This window comes from Falco rusticolus, chromosome 3 (assembly GCF_015220075.1).
Source record: "Falco rusticolus isolate bFalRus1 chromosome 3, bFalRus1.pri, whole genome shotgun sequence".
In the NCBI taxonomy this organism is placed as follows: Eukaryota; Metazoa; Chordata; class Aves; order Falconiformes; family Falconidae; genus Falco; species Falco rusticolus.
The window spans coordinates 89,269,176-89,288,279 of NC_051189.1; the positions used below are offsets into that span (position 1 = coordinate 89,269,176).

General features: G+C 41.8%; 1 protein-coding gene across 2 annotated transcripts in view; it reads left to right on the forward strand.

Moving 5' to 3' along the window:
* Positions 1-19,104, forward strand: part of CDH20 (cadherin 20) — a 117,685-nt gene that overhangs the window by 68,638 nt on the left and 29,943 nt on the right. For both annotated transcript variants that reach the window (XM_037380741.1, XM_037380740.1), the window contains exons 2-3: positions 11,501-11,867; positions 18,420-18,714. In XM_037380741.1, coding sequence (XP_037236638.1) covers positions 11,625-11,867; positions 18,420-18,714 — 538 coding nt within the window. In that variant the 5' untranslated portion in view covers positions 11,501-11,624. The remainder of the gene's footprint in view (positions 1-11,500; positions 11,868-18,419; positions 18,715-19,104) is intronic.

Sequence of the window (19,104 nt, forward strand, 5' to 3'; positions counted from 1 at the left end):
TTTCAGAGCTCTGCTCATATTTCTTGCTGTCTTCCTGGCAGCAGGTTGGGAGTCTGTCCATATCTCCTGTAAGCTGTGAAGCACTGCCTTTTTGTGTCAGCACAAGAATGCCAGTAAAAGTGCTTCACGTGTGCAACATGAGCAACTTGCCCAACATCTTGTTGACACAGCACACAGTGGCATTTTCTCCCTTTGCAACAACCCATGCATCGAAATGTTGCCTCCTATCAGTTTGTGGTTAGTGCCTTTTGTACGATGCTGACTCCTAGGCCATTATTCACCTCTATGCCTGGGCATTTGATTTTGCCATTCCAAGGCTTGTGCTTTCCACTTGTTCTTACTGAATTTTCTAGTACTGATTTCCTACCATTTCTCCAATTTATTGAGACAGTTTTTAAATTTAACCCCACCTACCCAAATGCTTACAATGTCTCCCAACCTGATGTCATCCTCATATTTTGTAACTGTACTGCATCATCCAAACTGTTAGCATAAGCATTGAATAGTACTGGTCACAAAGCAAAGTCCTGCAGGACCATTTGATGCTGACTCCCATGATGCTGGGCTAGTGACAATACTTTTTGAGTTGTTTTCCAGTCTGACTTACTCTCATTTCACCTGGTCCATATTGCCCTATGGTCTGTTTGACAATGATTTGTGGAGCTGTGTGAAACATTTTATGAAGGTCAAGAAGTACAGCATTTTTTTCATCTCACATCTGCTAGGTCACCAACAAAAGGAAAATACAGCTTTTATGTTGTTACCTTGTTCTTCACAAATCCATGTTGGCTATTCCTTAGCCCCACCCTAGATGCTAAAAAATTGGTTGTTTGTTGCAGTAACTTTCCACATATTGAAGCTGGCATGAAGGGTCTATAATTCACTCTTCCCCACTGCCCCCTCTTGCTTTAAGTATAGGTGCAATGGTTTTCCTCTGCCAGTCCTCTAGGAACTCACTCATCTTCTATAATAAATGAAGATAATCACTAATGTTTTGGCTATTGCTTTCTGAAGTAGCTGAGGTTAAATTCTGTGCAAACTGATTAATTTGGCAAGATACTTTAAAAGTGTAGGTTATATGGCTTGAGAGAAGACAGAACATAATATCAAAATGTCCCATCAATTTTCACCAGGCACTAGATCAGGATTTTGGCTGAGATCAAGATAAGTTGATGAAGTAAAAATGGATCCATCCTATTTCTTCATGCTCCCCCCAAATTTAAAAAGAGAATTTTAAAATGCTGAAAATCTGGGGGAAATTGAAGGTGATATTTATACTGCTACAATTTTCAAAGAGACAAAATGATTCTTCAGTCAAAAGGAAGTAATCAAAACTCATGCTTCGATGCATAAATTGATCACAAGGGCCAGCAATGAATTCTTCTCACCATTTCCAGCATCTCACAACAGTACAGTCTTAATTTTTGTGATTAACTAAAGATTATATATCAAGCAGTACCACCTTATAGACTTCAGCATTGGGCACTGGTGCTTATTCCCATTGTTCTTTATTTTCCACTTCTCCTTCCCCTCTCTGAAACTTCAAATACAAAATATTTAATTAATCAGATTTCCCCCACAAAGTGAAAGAAACAAAATTACATCAAGACTTCACCGGGAAGCAAAGTTTCCTTGAGCAACTGTCTTCAGGCAATTTAAGTCTGCATGCACATCTCATACATTTTCCCAGCAACCCATAGCTCAATATCTCAGAAAGAAAACGCTTTTTCCCCTTTTCTTACACCTTCTCTGGTTAGGATTTCATTTGTGCCAGGCTAGAAGCCCACTCCATTCCCACTTGGCAAGTACTGTCTTTCCAGCTTCTTGGTATAATCCTCTTTGCTGCTATTAATCACAGCTATTCTGCTGTCAAGTTCCTTTTGTCAGAATTTCCTTCATTCCTGAACTACCACCTCCAAAGCATACTGAGAGGGACTTTAACCACAGATGGGCTAACAGCAAAGCTGCAATCTCATTTGAGAAGTTCTTCTGCAATGTACTTTTAATTAATTTTCCTTCAAGCCCTCCTGCATTTTCTGCATTTCCTTGCTGTCTTTTGATTGCATATTTGCAATTCTCTGTCTGAATTCTTGAGAACTAAGAAAGGATCTTCAAACCATTTGAGGGACTACAGGAAGCAACTACTGACAGTGGGAGAAACGGGCCTTGATGTCCCACGGTGGTTGCTGTCTGTAGGATCTTCCTGTGTTTATGTGCTGTGGTCAGGGTCATTAATTCTTGTATGCTGGCTGGTCTCCCTACCTAAAGAGAAGGTATGCTTACATATTAAAGAGGCCCCAAATGACTTCCTGGTTACCACCAGTGAAGATCAGAGAATGGAAGCCATACCTTACTGTGTGTGCCACTGGATCACTAAAGAAGGCTTTCAGTAGTGGAGTGGTCCCTTGAACTTATATATGGATAAAATTTTCCTATAAGGCTACTAACAAACAAGTGTAGAAGAGCAGAACTACAAAGCCTGGTCTATTATGATTATGTCTTTTTCCCATAACTCTTCCTTCATGCACACAATAATTCCAGCTCCTTCCAGTGCCCTTGCCATACCAGCCAAAACACGTCAGTTACTACTCTGAAACTGCATGCAAGGTGATCACTTGGTCAAAGAGACTGTATAACTGCCCATCCTTTCCACGGTGGGGACATTAATCTGGGTCTCCCTTTCCTACTGTACCTGCTAACTGCCAGGAAGCAGATAGAAATACAGTAATCCTTGGGATCAGTATCTGCCTTTTACAATATTAATGGAATATCAATGCAATTATATTACTGCATAAATTCATTTTCTTGGGAAATCACTCAAACCAGCTGTAGAAGATCCTCCCTTGTGAGGAAGGACAGCAACCATATGGCTTACAGCAGATAATGGAAGGATGGGCATTTTGGCCAAGAATACCTCAGCTCTCACAAAAGCTGCTATCACATCACCATTGCAAATTGAATACTAAAACAGATGGAGCACAGGGTTTTGGAGTCTCCTCTGAAAGATTCACCTGTAACAAACTGCCAAGCCAAGCCAAGAGTCTGCCAGCTAGACAAAGCCTAAGAAATCTTTTATATTCTGGGAAATACTAGTTCTTCTAAGCTATTAAGAAATCCAGGCAGAGGAACTGCTTCATCTAGGATATTCAGCCTCTGAAATGGGAGGGACTGGGAAAGCTGGGAAAATGTCCCAGCAGGGGATATGAAGAAGATGGAAAATAGAGTCCTCTTCCTAAGGGGTGTTGTTAGTGCATGTCACATTTATAGAGGACAGTTAGGTAATACCTCACATGTACTCCCTGGGGAGGCTGAAACAATTGAGTTTGAAGACCAAAATCTAAAGGCTGGCATGCAAAGCGTCTGAGGTTGTTTTTCAGGCTTTACAAACCTTATTCTTGCTGCATTAGAACAGTTCTGGGACAAATGAAGTCAATACATCTTTATTCCTTCTTACTGTATTCTTTCATCTTGAAAGTATCCTGTGAAGGCTAGGCACTCGTGTTCTGTATTTCCAGAAGCACTTTGAAGCTGGGTGATAAGAACAAGGGAGACTTTAACAGTTCAGATAGAGAAAGAGACTGCAAGATTTCTGTTTCTTTTGCTGGTTTGATTTCATAGACAGAAGCTTGAAGTTGGCTTGAAAATGTTTATGCTGTTGGTTAGTAGAACATCTTCATGCTCAGGCAGGGCAATCAGTGAGGTCAAGACAAGGTACAGATGCCAGTGTTGTACAGCTGAAGCAATGTCAGACTCAAGAAATATGAATTAGAGGAAAGATTTTCACCTCTTAGAGTACCTACACCTATTGAGTAGGTTAAAGACAATCCTCTCTCTGTGAATACAGGCACAATTTTAACAACAACAACAAAAAAATCAAAACCACCAAAACAAAAAATCCCACTATGTGCCAGTGGGTGCATACAATTATTATAAGAGATGGCCAAATATTATTTTCTGGTTGAAAAAAGAAATTACCCATTCATTTCTTTGTCTTCAACAGCTGCTTTTGGAAGTGGTTTGTTTTGGGTCCATTTCTAATATGTCAAAAAGCTGTATGAAGTGCCAAGTTAACCAGAAACACAGTCATAGTGACATTAGGAAGTTGTCTTCACCAGTGACAGCACATAGGCCCTTACTTACCATTATTTTTGATCTTCATACATGGGAAGAAATATTACCTCTATGTGCTCCAGGGAGAGAGCTTTCTCATATCTGTCTCCAGATAGAGATAACACTTTTTCCATCTTTAGCATTTAGGAGGTATCAAAGACTCTAATCATCTATCCAGCAGCTGTGGGATAAGGAAGAGTCCAGTTTTCACTGCTGTGTGGAAATGTGTCATGTTTCAGGACTAGCATACCCAAAATGCAAAGATCTGTAGCTAAAGAATATGATTTGCCACCACAGCCACCATGCAGCACAGACAGGGGCACCGCAGGTTCCAGGTGCATTCCCGATACGCAACAGGAACGAGTTCTATCGCATTGCAGGGGGGCAGCCGATCAGGCAAGGCATCTGCTCGGGATCTGTAAGAGGGGAAGGACAAGGGCAGAAGGAACTAAATGAAAAATAAGAGGGAAGGCATTAGTTCACTTTTCTTGAAGAGGATTGTGACAGTTGTGAGCAGGACCTGTTCAGGGCGTAAGTATTCCACTGCCTAGAGCAGAAGGCTGTGTCCCTGAGCTGTATCCCTCCCAGTCTGCAGAGCTCAGGTGGTCACAGCAGTATTCACCATCACATCTTCTCATTGCCTTCACGGAAACCCTGGCTTTCTGACAGGCACCAGCTCTTCATCCTACACCTGACCAGTCCTCCTCCTTCCTTTCTTACAGCATGGAGAATTCCGCTCTTCCCACCTAGCCCTCTCATTCTTGGCAAGATATAGATTTTGCCTGTCGTGCTTGGGAGCCTTGAGACAGGTCTGAGCAAAGGCCCCTGGTACCACTGCAAAGGAAGTGAGAAAGGTCATGCTTTGGGGGAGACAAAAAAACATATGTGCTTTTAAAAAAAAGATATGTGCTTGAGAGTGTTATCACAGATTACATCAACATCAAGTCACAATTTACAGACACTTGTACAGGGTTCTTCTTGACTGCGTGGCAAAAATAGTGAGAAGACTGTGAGAACTAAAATGAATTTTTTACTTAATAATGAAAGCTTAATTAGTATATGTTTTTGCACATCCTTAATTGAAAAGGGGTTATTTTATCTGGAATTTATTTAATTTTCCAATGTGCTTGCAGTTTCTCTTGGAACTTAAGTTCCCACTGAGGCTGACACCAGCAGAGTTAGTTAGACCAGCACAGAGCTTTTGAAACCCTCTTGTAATTCTGTCCTGATCTTTTATGGTAGTATTTACAGTACCTCAGCCTGAGTAAAAGCTAAGGATCAGATCCTCCCCTGATCTAACTTATCAGCATAATTTTATTTGGAAATGTTTACTTTGTGATCATGTGTGTGTGTTTCATTCTTTTTGATCTTTTTATGCGTCTATAACCATAGAACTGGGATTTATATGATGGGACTCCCTCTGTCATTCTGTGGGATTTTTCGCTCTGCAGGCACTCTGTAGCTTTGAAGGACTTCAGATCTTGAGCAAAATGAGTTCACTGATGTGTCCCAGGAGAGATTGTTGACTGGTCTGTAGATGTAATTTTATGACAATGGATTGTATCCTGAATTAATGTTTATGCACCATATGGTATGTTGTCAAGATTCATTGTGTTTATGAAAATCTCAGAAAAATGAAGTGAAAATAAAAATACATGTTCAGGCCCAGCCTATTTTCAAGAAAAAATATCAAATGCCTCTAGATTTTTCCTTTTAATTTAAACTTGCCTAGTAAGTATAGCAATAGGTAATAGTAACAGTAGGACGGGCCTGGTCCAGAGATAAAACATATAAAGTTCTGGAAGCAGTACAAAAACGTTTAGGACTGTAATCAGACAAGCTGTTTAGAAGTACTAACTTAGGTACTGCAAACATAAGCATTAGGAGACAAGTATCGCATAAATTGCTTAAGAGATTTTAGATCCTGGCTCGGTGGAGACTCCATCCCTGGAGGCTGGTGTTAGGCACCTGTTGTGGGTAGCCTGCCTTGTACAGAATACAGCCTACTGGGTTTTGGGTTTGGGTTTGTTTTGTTTTGTTTTTTTCAAAGGCATTTCATGACAAAGCTGTGAGCAATGAAGGGTATGGGAAACCTAAGAAGTAATCTGTAAAAACATAAAGGAATAATCCATTTAATGGGTGGTAAAAAACTGTGCAACACTCACACCCCCACCTTGGGTTTAAAGTATCACAAGACATTCAAGGAACAAGGTAAATAGCTCACTTGGAGAATTGCTTTTCACCCAAATTTAATTTCTTCCTACTGTGGTCATTACTGAGTGGTTTCTTTTGGCAAAATAGGAGGGGAAAGCTCCCTAAATGTGTCATTAAACACGAAATAATTTTCCATTAACATATCCCTAATACAATGATGTGCTGCTAAGAAACATTTACATATATATATTAGAAATATCACATGTATTTCTGTATTTATGTACAGAGAAAGTGGAGGAAGGAATTTAAAAGTGATTGCCTCTTGCTTCCCCACTTTCTCCATGTAATATGTCTCCTGCAGATGAATTGCCTCTGCTCAGGCCATGTGCCTTCACATGTTCCACTAAAGTCTGTAGCATTCTACATGAGTGCTGGGTCTGCACAGCAAAATCCATTGGAAGAATCAGGTGTAAAAGATATAAGCATGTAATTAATTTTATGAACGCAAATAGTCCACCAGCTTTCTGGGATACCACTTGCTCAACATGTGTATAAACCTTCTCAAGTCTGAACTTTTTGACTATAAAATCCTTGGCATTTATGCAAATATGTATTGAGAACAATACATTGCAATCCCAGTGGCACTTTTTGGATGCCCATATGGTCATCCAAGCTATTAATATTTTTATCCTTCTTTTGGAAATGCTGTTCTCTTCAGAATTAACAAAATAAATAGGTCACTTTGCAAGAAATGCTACAAGTTGGTTCTGGCAGATTTTTTTTTCCTTTTCATCTTTGCCCAGAATTAGATATTCAATAAAGAATAGTTTAATTACAGTACAAGAGTGTGTGTTGCGGGGGGTGGGGGGGTGGGAATATCTTTAAAATTGGAGCATAAAGAGCAGCTCATGCTTGGAATACACCTACTTTAATTCATAGTACGAGCTAAAAGATAAATTGTATTTGCATTGGTGGAAAGTGCATTATTGTGACTCTCTTGAGTAGAACAATTAGCTAGTTCCTTTGTACGATGTATAGGCCACCAGTTGCACAGAGTTCAAGCAGATCTTCACAGGTCTTTATGAAGCCAAAAGCCATATTTGTAACTTTTGAGTGACAAGAAAAGGGATTTTCAGCAATGTTGGCAAGGCAAGAGCAGAGAAAGTAACCTAAACAGCTGAGCTGGTAATCAAATATCCATCACGAAAACAGGGGCAAGAAAGACGTTCACTCAGGGTCAGAGATCTAAAGCGTACAGATGCAGTTAAGGCTATTACAATGGACTGCTCAGCTGTGGGTAATGAACTGGGCTCTGAAAGACCTAAATTGTTCCTGAAAAATAAAACACCCCAAAGATTTTGGTCATGTAGTCTTCCTGGGCTGAATAATTTTTTTGTGTGAGCAAGGAAAACAAGATTTCCCTCCCTTTACTGCCTTCAAATCCTTTACACATCCCCAAGGTGAGCCATGAAACATGTTTCTATAAGGTATTTCATATGACAAACAGAGGCTCATCAATTCCATCTTTGCAGATGTCCTTAAGAACCCATTCTGAAGGGCTCCAAGAAACAACTTGCATTAAGAGAACATTAAAAGATCAGTTCTGCCTCACTCAGTCACGCCAAGCAGTGCCTTCCTGGATGACTGGTCCCCCTGATGTCCCTGCAAGAAAATACCTGGCCTGAGGCAGAAGAACAGACTCTGCCTCAAAGCCTGCATCATCTGTCTGCATCGAAAACTACTAAGATCCACTTAAGGCTAGGGATCCCACCAAGCTAGCACGCTCAAAGCATATGGCTATCATCCTAGCCAACTGTCATGTCTGCAGTCCGAGTGACCCCACACTCATCCGTCACACTCAGCTGGTGGAGAAGCGGTCTGCATGAAAGACTCAGTCTTCATGCATGACCTTAACTGTAGCTCAGCTGTCACTTGTGCTACCACACAATTCAACCCCTAGATGTACCTGAGTGCCTTTTACACCGCTGAGAAATACTTTACTTGATCAGTATGTCTTGCAGATCCAGGGGCCAACCGCACACACCTGGGGTTGGTGAAGCTGTGGGGAAAGAGGCCCAGAGAGATCAGCAGCACCTCAGGCCAGAAGTTAACAAAGGTCTTTTTTCATTTTTTTAATGCCAGCTGAGGACCTGAGGCAGAAAAAACAATCTCATTCTCCTTCAGCCGTAGAGATAGAGGAACCATTCTTGATTAAACACTGTTATTAATAGCAGTAATTTGCCTTTAGACGAGAAGCAAAGTGTGATGAGTTTGAGCCTGCTTGCTCACAGTTTTGAAAAGGCATGAGACATCAGAAACTGATATTAACAAAAAAAAAAATTCTGTGCCACCTCAGCACTAAGGCTTTCTTCCATTCCTACAAAAATATATGACCATGTCACCATGGGCTGGCACAAATGGAGAAATTACTGGTACTCAGGGAAGGAACATCCTTTTACAAGACTTCACATTACTTAGTGGTGAGTTTCCTGATAGCTGCTGATACCCCAGAAAGAGATTGCGTTGGGAAAAGGAAATGCTCTTAGGGACGTTACTTCTGAGGGCCGCTGAGTTGCACACTGTTTTCAAGAAAGGTTCCTCATGGAATGCACTGTGATGCTGAGTGACATTCAGATGATAAAAGCTGTTATCACAGAAAGCCTGAAGCATTTATGTCCCTACTTTTGACCTTTATTTCACTGCTTCTACTTACTTTTCTTTCTGCTGATATGTGCAGAAAAAACATCCTGATTATCAGATTTCTTTTGCCATTGCATCATTACAGGTATACTGGTAACTGCAAGTTCATTTAAACATGTCTTGCCTGAGCATTGTCAATCTTTGTTGGCTGAGCTGAATTGCGGGAGACATCTGGCACCATTAGTTTTCAACTGGTGGTTTGGGAGTTCACCTGCAAACACAATTCTCGTTGCCACAGGAATTGGTCCATCATGTTGTATCACCTCTTTTGTCACATGAACAAAAATGTAACTGACTTGTACAGTAGGCGGAATTTCTTAAAAGTAAGAACTTCAGGCAGGACCTGAGCTGTGGATCATAGCTTGCCCCTACTCTCCCTTCCTGTTGTATGCCCGAGGTAATGTTGCGTTCCCTCAAATCATGTTGATGGGTGGTGGGAGGCCCTTCCCCACATTTACTTGCCAGCAAAACATGGGTTGTCAATAATGTCCCCCTGACTTTGCTAAGAAAATCTTACTGTTGGCAACACACTAAGAGCAAGGTGGACATGTCTATTAAATGAAGAGGACTTCAGCCTCCTTGCCCAGTGCAAAGGTATATTATTGGCTATTGGGAGCTAAGGATGCACAGGACAGAGGCAAGCATGGCACACACAGCTCTTGGACCCCTTTGGCTGTGGGTATCCAGCAAGCTGAGCCTCGTCCCCGCCTCTCACAGCTGCCAGCTTCTTCATGAAGTGACAGACACGCAGAGATTACCATGGTCCTTCTGGGCTTGTACTGCTTAGATAAATCCCCATTCTTTGGCTTTGCAGACAATAAGCCGTAGCACACTATGCAGCCAATGTCTAAAGAACCAGCAGTTCTGTACATTGCTCTGCTTAGAAGAGATTTACCATGTTCTGTGTTTAAAGTTTGTCCATTCTTTGTTGTATCTATTGAGCCTTAGGTTGTAAACTTTTCCAGGTAAAGGACCTGTTAGTTGTTTGCTACACTTCACATCTGTATAGACTAGCAGCACTGTGCAGTCATATTCCTTGGGGGCTTTATACTTGGAAACATTATTTTGTATAGAAATTATGCTAAGATAGTTCTTTTGTCTTTACTTCCCCTGTGGGCATCTATTTCAAACTTAAGCTGCCTTTTCAGATTTCAGCCAACTTTTGGATTAAATTCTGAATTTCTCTTTCAGTAGATTTCTAAGTGTACCCAACCCTCCAGTCGCACCAGCTTGGATGCTGAGAAAATTTCAAACACTTTCTTTTTTGTTGAAAACATTGCATTGTCTCTGTCTTCACTTCAAAATATTATCATGCAACTCTTTAAAATATTTTTTATGATTTTGAGATCTTTTGAGGATTTCAATTAGAAATATTTGACAGACACCTCCTGCTACATTTTATTTCCACAGGATAAAAGAATTAATTAAGCTTAAAGACTTACGTACAGAACAGCAATAAAATGAAGCATGAACTACTTGCTTAAGCCGCAGAGTCCCATACGCCTTTCCTAATGAGTCTGTCCTGAAAAGGGGAAGAAGAGTTCTTAAAAAGAACAGCAAAAATACTAGGCCCACAGAGAATGTATGGAGTGTTTCAACAGAGTAATTTGAGTGCAGCACCACATCATTAAACTCATAAAAATGGTGAAGGAAAGGTTTGCTGCAATCTGTAGCCTGGAGTGAAGCCACCAGCTACACTGACTTCATGACAACAAAAGATCCTAGACTGATGAGAAAGTGTCCTCTGGTAGAGGTCAGCATTCCTCTGCTTAAATGGGTCTTTCAGGCTTATGGAGGAAAAAATGTGTTAGCTTGACTTGCTTGGACATATCACACAATAGCATGTGACCATCAGCACTGTGAAACCTTTTGTGGGTTATAAAATGATTAACTGACCATTCAGATTCTAGAAATGTTGCATTTGTAGCAGCAGTCAGCTCCTCAGAGGAAGGCAGCTGAGTGTGAAACCTCAATTCAAGCAAGGGGCAGGGGTGTGTGTGTGTGTTGAAAGAATAATTAATATTAGAAATAACTTGGAGTTGCAAGAATTTATATTCAAGGTTTGCAATATAGCAATAATATCTGTGTTTAAGCAGACTGTGTGCGTACACGTGTGTGTAATGACAATGACAGTTTCCAAACAGAAGGAGAAAGACAGTTGCCAAAAAGTGTTCACCAGCTATTACAACTTTCCAGAGTGAACTGTTTTTAAATATTCTCTAAGGACTTCTGGTCATAAATATTTCTAAAGCATATGCACTTAACTCATGCCAATCAATACCATAAAGCAACACTACAGCTAAGTTAGCAAAGTAGAGAACTCTTACTTATTGACTAAACCCTGATGATTCTTGTACCTAAGGCTCCAGTTCTGCAGCTTGTATGGTAATAGTATTCCTAGTTTCAGAAGGTGTGCATCCTGATACTATATTTTTATATAGAAGATTAAATATTTTATAGGACATTTGCCTTTTGAGGAAACTCTTTTACCTTGGGGAAAAAAATATCCTCCTATGAATTTCCTTTAACTTTACAGGAGACTACCTTCTCAGAACCAGGATCTCTCTTGGACATTTCAAAGAACTACACACAGGACCTACTTTCTTCTCGAGGGACCTAAGATACTGTGTTTTGACTTTTAAGCCACCCCTAGTATACGGATGTGGACTTCAGGTAGAATGAGCAATGCAAAGAACTTGCTTGGACTTGGCATCTCCTTGTATTTTTGGGGACTGCTGGACCTTACTACAACTGTGCTGTCAGGAAGTGCCAGGCCCCTCACTGAAGGGCAAGAAGACAACCTGTCAGACAAGCTGCATCAGCGTATGAAGCGGAGCTGGGTGTGGAACCAGTTCTTTGTTCTGGAGGAGTACACAGGAACTGACCCTCTCTACGTGGGGAAGGTAAGACCTGCACCAGAAGGATACCTAGCGGAGTGTTTAGAGCTGTGTATCTGTTGACCATGGTGAAACATGGGAAATTTCTCTAAGTTACCTTCTTTCTGGCAGTGACTTTATCCACATTAATTTCACTTCTGCTCCCAAGAACTTTTGTCCAGTGTCACCTTCATTTGGGAAGAATCTCTGTTTCAAGGGGCTTTCAGTATATTTGCCTATTTCAAAGAGATCTGCTGCATCAATCATCATCTGTAATTGAGGTGGCGTTAGAAAATCTGCAATGATCTTTCCAGGGACACCTACAATGTCAAGGCAAAGTGAGGTTATATTGGCATGTGAGGATCAGGAAAGAAAGGAGGAGTTTGTGATCGTGTTTCTGTCTGTGATCAAGTTTGCTGGATACTGAAACTCACAGTCAAATTAAATAGCCAGTTTCTCTTGAAAACTGACATTTCAATTTTTATTTTCTGCAAATCTGTATGGCCAGAGTCTCTTCTTGCTTGCCACAGGTTGACCACAGGCTAATTCTGTGGACTACTGAGAAGCTGCTGCAGATCTAGAAGGGCAGAAGGACAGGTCATTAAATCCAACCATGACAGGTCCTGGGTTTGGATCACTTATAACCCAAGAACCTATACATTGGAACAGATATGTGTAAAATTGATCCTTAAGCTCACCCCATCTACTTGGTAGTATTTTGCATTCACTTTTCTGCAGCTCCTTGAGGAGCAAGCTGATGAAAATCAGACCAGTGATGTCTGCCATCACAATCTGCCTCCCTATAACCATCCTCCTTTGTCTGTTTTCTGACTGTTTTTAAAGATTCTAAATTGTTTAAGGTATTGACCCTGTTATTCAAAGGGTTATGGTCAACACTGAGTTTGCTTCTAGTCTACACCAAGGTAAAGAATATGAAAAAAGCGGGGAGGGGGAGAGTTAGTATGATTAAGTGTTTGAACAACACAGTTAAGACTTAACATGCCTAGAATATCAGATACCACTACAATGTGTGCAGACTACATACAGATTGATGTGAAAATTTAAGTACTAAGACAGGATGTCAGAAAACAATTATTTCAGATTTCATTGCTTGTTTTGGATGACCAAGGCTCCTGCTTTCCTTCCAAGCTATCCATCTGCAGAAAAAAAAAGAAAAAAAAAAAAAGAAAGAAAGAAAAAAAAATAATCACATACCCAGAGGCACATTTTGGACTTGTATTTATCATTTTACAACCCCAGGGAGCTAAACTGGGCCCTCAGTCACACCGGTATAAATCAAAATGAATCCATGGGCTTCAAAAGACCTCCTCCTGATCTGTCCCTGCGTGACTGACAGCAAGATGTGCTCTCCTTCCTCCCACAGAGGTGGCATTACTAGTGATTGCTGCTAAATGAGACCTCATTAGTCTTCATTCATCTCTGCACCTAGCTTTTCAGCTCTTGATATCTCTATTGATTAAAGAAATTAATATTTGTTTTCATGCAATTCCCAGCTTTAGAACAAGGGCCAGGCATACTATTTCACATACTGTGTTTCATCTGAAGTGACTCCAGACATGCACTGTGAGCTGAATTTTAGCTAAAACAAGCACTGGAAGAAACTGACTCTTTTGGTTTAGACTCGATCGCATCATTAGGAGCACAAAAACTTGGCACGGTCAGAGGCACTCTTGAGCTCACGGCGGCTCAGCTTTTCTGAGCGGGGGAAGCAGAGGAGACTGACTCTTCATGGTCTGTGTCCACCACACAAAGGCCAAGCTGCCGTGACTGAGCGCTCTCCAACACCATCTACGCCACGGCTGTGTTAACACGGGGGTGTGCAAGGGCTAATTAACTTGCAAACAGGGCCAATTAGCCCCATGCACTGCTGAGCTGACACGGCTGGATCTCTCTGAAAGCCTCCTAGCTCTGCACTGCTCTGGGTAGATCAGACACCAGGGAACTCTGCTGCCAAAATGGACCTCTGCGGGTCAAACATTTCCTTTCTCCCACCCCTGAACTGGGTGTAGAGCAGCTGGCCATGCGATGGGATGAATGTAGTGGGGGCTGTTCAGAAGCTGCAGCCCACGGCGATTCGCCGCCCCACCTGCGTTTGTGCTGCCTCTGTCTTAGAGGTCCTTAGGGAAGGGGTCAGCAGGGAATAGACTGTGGGCTGAATTAATTGTTCTGGCAAGCCAGAAATTTTTCAGCCTGAGTCACCACGGGCTGACTCAGAACTAGCCCTGGCAGGCCTGGCGCAGAGCAGGACAGAGGTGCAGGAGGACTCCCAGCCTACTGCTTGCTGCCGGCACCAGCCCCCCGAGCATCCCTGGGTCCCACAGCCGGCTGGGCAGAGCCTCTTCCAGCTGACACCACCACCACACCCTGCATCATCCCTCTAGCCAGGCCTGGCTTTTATCCATCTGCTTTCTCCAAGCCCGTGTCAGAAGGAGAAAGAGTGCACAGCATAGATCGAGGTGTATTTACTTCTTATTCTAAAGGCTTCCCGTAAGAGACGGGCTCTTCTGATGCTCTTGTGCAGCTGTTTCTGGCAAGCTATGTATGACTGGAGCAACCCATAAGGCACCTTGACTTGAACCATAGGTCCAGGCTAGCCTAATATGATTTTTCGAGGCTGCTATGAAAAATGTACTTTCCTACATAAGTGTAAGGAAAGGTGCAAAATATCTTCTGGACAGGGAAATGCAAAGAAGCTTCCTGAGTTGAAGTCAGTACAATTTCTGGTTTTCTCCAGTGTTCATGATCCTAATTTAAAGTATTTCAGCTTCAGAGGCTTCCTGGTCCTGTCACAAATAAAGACGAGGCTTCAGCTTTCCTGGAGATAGCCACTATTGGCTAATAGGCTAGGGAAACCAAAGCTCTCACGTGTGCTACAGCAGGTAGTTTCCACATTCATCCAGCAGCCTAAACTGTGTCAGTAGTTGAACTGGGGACAGACTTTACCACTTTGCCATGTTGGAAACTCCCTAACCCTGTTTCAAAGGAAAGAGGCATTTGAACCACATCAGCTGAAGGATGAATAAAATGCATCCTTTCTACAGACTATCACTGCAGATCAACCACACTCATTCATGCATCCTCACAAAAATCCACTGCAGGTGCTACCTCCCTGGAGGTAGAGAAGGAAGAACACATCAAGGATGGAGTTGCAGCCCAGTAAGTAAAGCTACAAGAGTCCTCCCTTAGATGCCCTCAACAGCACCGCTCTCTTCCACATGCCCTTTTGCTGGGAAATGTGTTGTTCAGATGCAGATGTAGCCTCCTTAATCTTTTGTACTATCTTCATCAAAAGAAGCAATCCAGGTTGACACAGTTAACAGTTTCTCAGGAGTTATTAACTTTATTCCTCCCATAGTCCATTGTTTAATATGGAGGAGATGGTACAAATTAATTCCTCCTACTTCTGTGTCAGTCACATGGCAGCACGATTTATTGCACCACCCATAAAACAGATTCAAATTAAAACTGGATCTCCTTTCCAACACAGTGACTTCTATGTACACTCCAAACCGCAGCATCCTGATATGGGGTTTGGTGTGAGCAATGGTGTGAGCTTCGGTCCCTTCAGACACCAAATTCTTTCAGATTTATTGTAGTCTGGCAGTATTATGTCTTTTATGCTCTTTTTTGCCTTGTCTAGAAAAAGCAGGTTACACAAGAAGCTGCAAAAGTGCCTCTAGCATTTCTTACTGCCTAGCCTTGGTTGAGACCCAATGTTTTTAACAAATCACAGTTAGACAGAGAACTTCTTGTACTCCCAAATTCTTATTAGTGTGCCATGTCCATTCCTTGTTTGCTCCCTACATGACTGTATTCATTCCAAATAGGGCTTTGGAAAGAAGGTGTAATTTAACCCATGAGTCTGATTTAGTATCTTCTTCTAAGTCTTCTGAACTTTCCCCAACACCTTCTGGTATTTTAAAAGATGTTTTCTTCTTTCATTTCTTTTTCTTTTTTCATTTTTTAACAACTTTTCCTTTTTACTTTTTTACTTTCCTATTTTTCTTTTACTTTTCTTTTTCACTTTTTCTTTGCCTTTGCGTTTTCTTCGACTTTGACTTTGAATTTGACTTTGACTTCTTCTTCTTTCTTTTGCTTTCTTTTTCTCTTATTTAATGAAGACTTGTTGATGTTCCAGAACACATTTTCTTCCATAAGGCCCAGCTCTAATTCCCCAAACAGGTCTAACATCTGTATCTGTCTCAGCAGCTGCATTCTCTCACTGACACACTGATGCACTAAAACAAATGCCCAAGAGGTAGCTTTGTGGTTCTGAATCAATTCGGAAAGTTATAATAGTGTCGTCCTTCTGGAAGCATCCTGTTTATTAGCTCCTACAGTGATAATCTCTGAGTTATGGGTGTTTAGGGTAAATAATGATAACCACTGTCTTTTTTTTAAATTAATCACAAGATGGTGTTTTCAGAAGATACACCAGTTTGCAGTCCTGGCGCCTGCATGTGAATTAATACACATGGCAGTCATCTAATTTCAACTGTTTGCCAGTGCCAAATTTATCTGGGCTTGTTCTTCCTCCATTTAGCTGATATATCACCTGAGAGCTGCCAGCATTCCTCCAAAGGACTGATGTCTCTCAGATGCAGTAGCCACTGCAGAGACCAGGGGCAAAGCAATGAAATGACATATCCATGACCCGACACAGCAGTTGTCCAACCTGCACCTTCAGCTCTTGCAGCCACGTTGCAGTGCTGCTGCCCTTGGCCCTCAGTGTCCCAGCAGTCATGAAGAGTCAGTGGGCCACCTATGTACAGACCTATCTTCAGGGTGGGACTTGCCATACTAAACCATATTGATCCCACCTCAGCTGAAATCAGTCCTACCCTAAAATCAGGAGTAGGCCCAAGTTTTGTGTAGGTCATGTGCTGCACTCTGAGAGGCTGATAAGGAAAACAGCCTCCAGAGAATGGGCATCTTCCAACCAGACCCTTCACTGGGCAAAATGGTCTTTCAGCTCCCAAGTTGATGGGACCGTGTGCCCTAAAACAACTGAAGAGCTGATTCACTGGCATTAGAGATGCTTTGGTCAGATAAGCCAATTTGTCCACATCCCTATTAAACTTTTTCCTGTGTGGTAAGTTATTGTATAGTTTTTAGTGTGTTTTTAAATAGCTCAGAGGTGAGATGTATTCTTTCTTTCTTGACAGAATAGCCTGTAATCGAGTGCAAGATTCACTTCTGCTTTTCCACACAAATTTCCCATTCGTCCTTAGATTCTTTCTTCAAATACTACCAATCCTGTGTTCACATATTGTTTATTTTTCCAAGATTTTTCTCTCCAGTACAAATGCTTACTTATGTTTGGCCCCATGCTCCAGTTTTTCACATGTGCCCTTTGAGCTCACAAAAGCATTAAACACAAGCTTAATTCTGACCATATTTCTTAAGTTAATTAGCTCATACATGCATTTAAAAATGTGCTTAACTGAATCCAGCTCACTTTGAACACTTTTTTATTATTATTTATCTATTCTTTTTTCATTTATCAAAATGACAGTCTCACTGGAAAACGGTATTCACACCTGAACCATTCTTGAAAATCCTGTTTTGATTATTGCACCTCAAGCCTATTGCATTCCTGTCTTTTGGGACTGAACCAATGCCATCTCTAGGCATTGGTCTTTACTTTCTATTCCTCAAAAGCATGGAAGTATGAGCATACCATTAAGTATCTTCTTAGTGTGAGTGAAATTAAGTGATTTGTTTGTCTTTTGATAGTCATTCCAGTATTTCACGGGAACCAGGTGTATAACAGAATGGTAGTCCCCAGGATGATTTGTTTCTCTGTTTTAGATGATAATTAGCACTGCATTTACTTTTCTTCTGTTGCATTCACAGCTATCTGTGGCTGCTCAGAACTAATTAGCAGTCATGCAATAAATCCGTTTGCTAATTCCCTAGAAAATCTGGGATGCCTCTCATCTCTACAGCCTGCCACAGACACAATCAAATGTTCCTCACTGCTTACATTACCTACCATTCCACAATAATTCTTTCCTGAAGATGTAAAGAATCCAGCCTAATTTTATTGGCAAAATTTTCATAGAAAAAAAATTAAGTGATTTCTGAATCATTACAATTACTGAGTAGCTCTCCCACTCTGCTTTCCCATTGATCCCAGACAGATCTGCCTTATCTGCCTTGACATTATGCTGTCCCTGGAATATCTGACTCCTCTTAAGCCACGCAAGCCTGGCAGTGAGTCCTTCTCAACAGCCATTGCAACCAGGCAAAAGATAATTGCTGTGTTGAGTGAGATTTCAAGAAGGCACAGAGCCTAGTCCTGTTTGGGTTGTTTCTGCCTTTTCTTCTGGCACAGCTGTGGGTGCTGAAATGGGAAGAAAGAAGAGGGTTCTTAATTGCAACTCTGTGATACAGACTTTACTGGGTATTTGCCTCTTTCAGCAAAACGAGTTCATTAAAATCAGCTTGTGCGCCCCAAGAGTAAGACCAAAATCCTCAGGATGCTCATGTGCTTAGTGCTTCTCAGAAGCTGCTTGTCCAGCTCGTGGTCTAATTGAATCCTGTTCCTTTCTACAGCTCCACTCTGACATGGACAGGGGAGACGGTTCAATCAAATACATCCTTTCAGGAGAGGGAGCTGGCATTGTGTTTACAATCGATGACACGACGGGGGACATTCATGCCATTCAGCGACTGGACCGGGAAGAACGATCACAGTACACCCTCAGAGCACAGGCCCTGGACAGGCGAACTGGCCGGCCGATGGAGCCAGAGTCAGAGTTCATCATCAAAATCCAAGACATCAATGACAATGAACCCAAGTTCCTGGATGGACCTTACATAGCCTCTGTTCCAGAAATGTCACCTGTGGGTAAGGCAGATTTTGTGGACTCTTTTCCCCCTATAAGCAAATCAGAGATGGTCACCGAAACAAAAATTTCCTGACTCCTTGGACTCAGCTTTTGCCCCTTGCGCAGGAGCTGCAGGACAGGAGAGCTTTCCCCGGGGTGCTTTGCTGCAGAAGGGGAATCCAAGGCTCTATACCACCATCACCTGGCCCCCTCTGAAAGGAAACATGCCAAGTGAAGCAAGAGAGCTGAAGATGCCATCCACCAACTTGCAGTAATGCAGTGCCCCTTTTCCCCTGCCATCAGACGGTAGCCATAGTAATGACCATTAGACAACCACCACCATCCAGAAAATAAGACATTTTAGGAACCTCTTCTAGTTCACACTGAGAGCTGAGATACTGTCCAGGAGC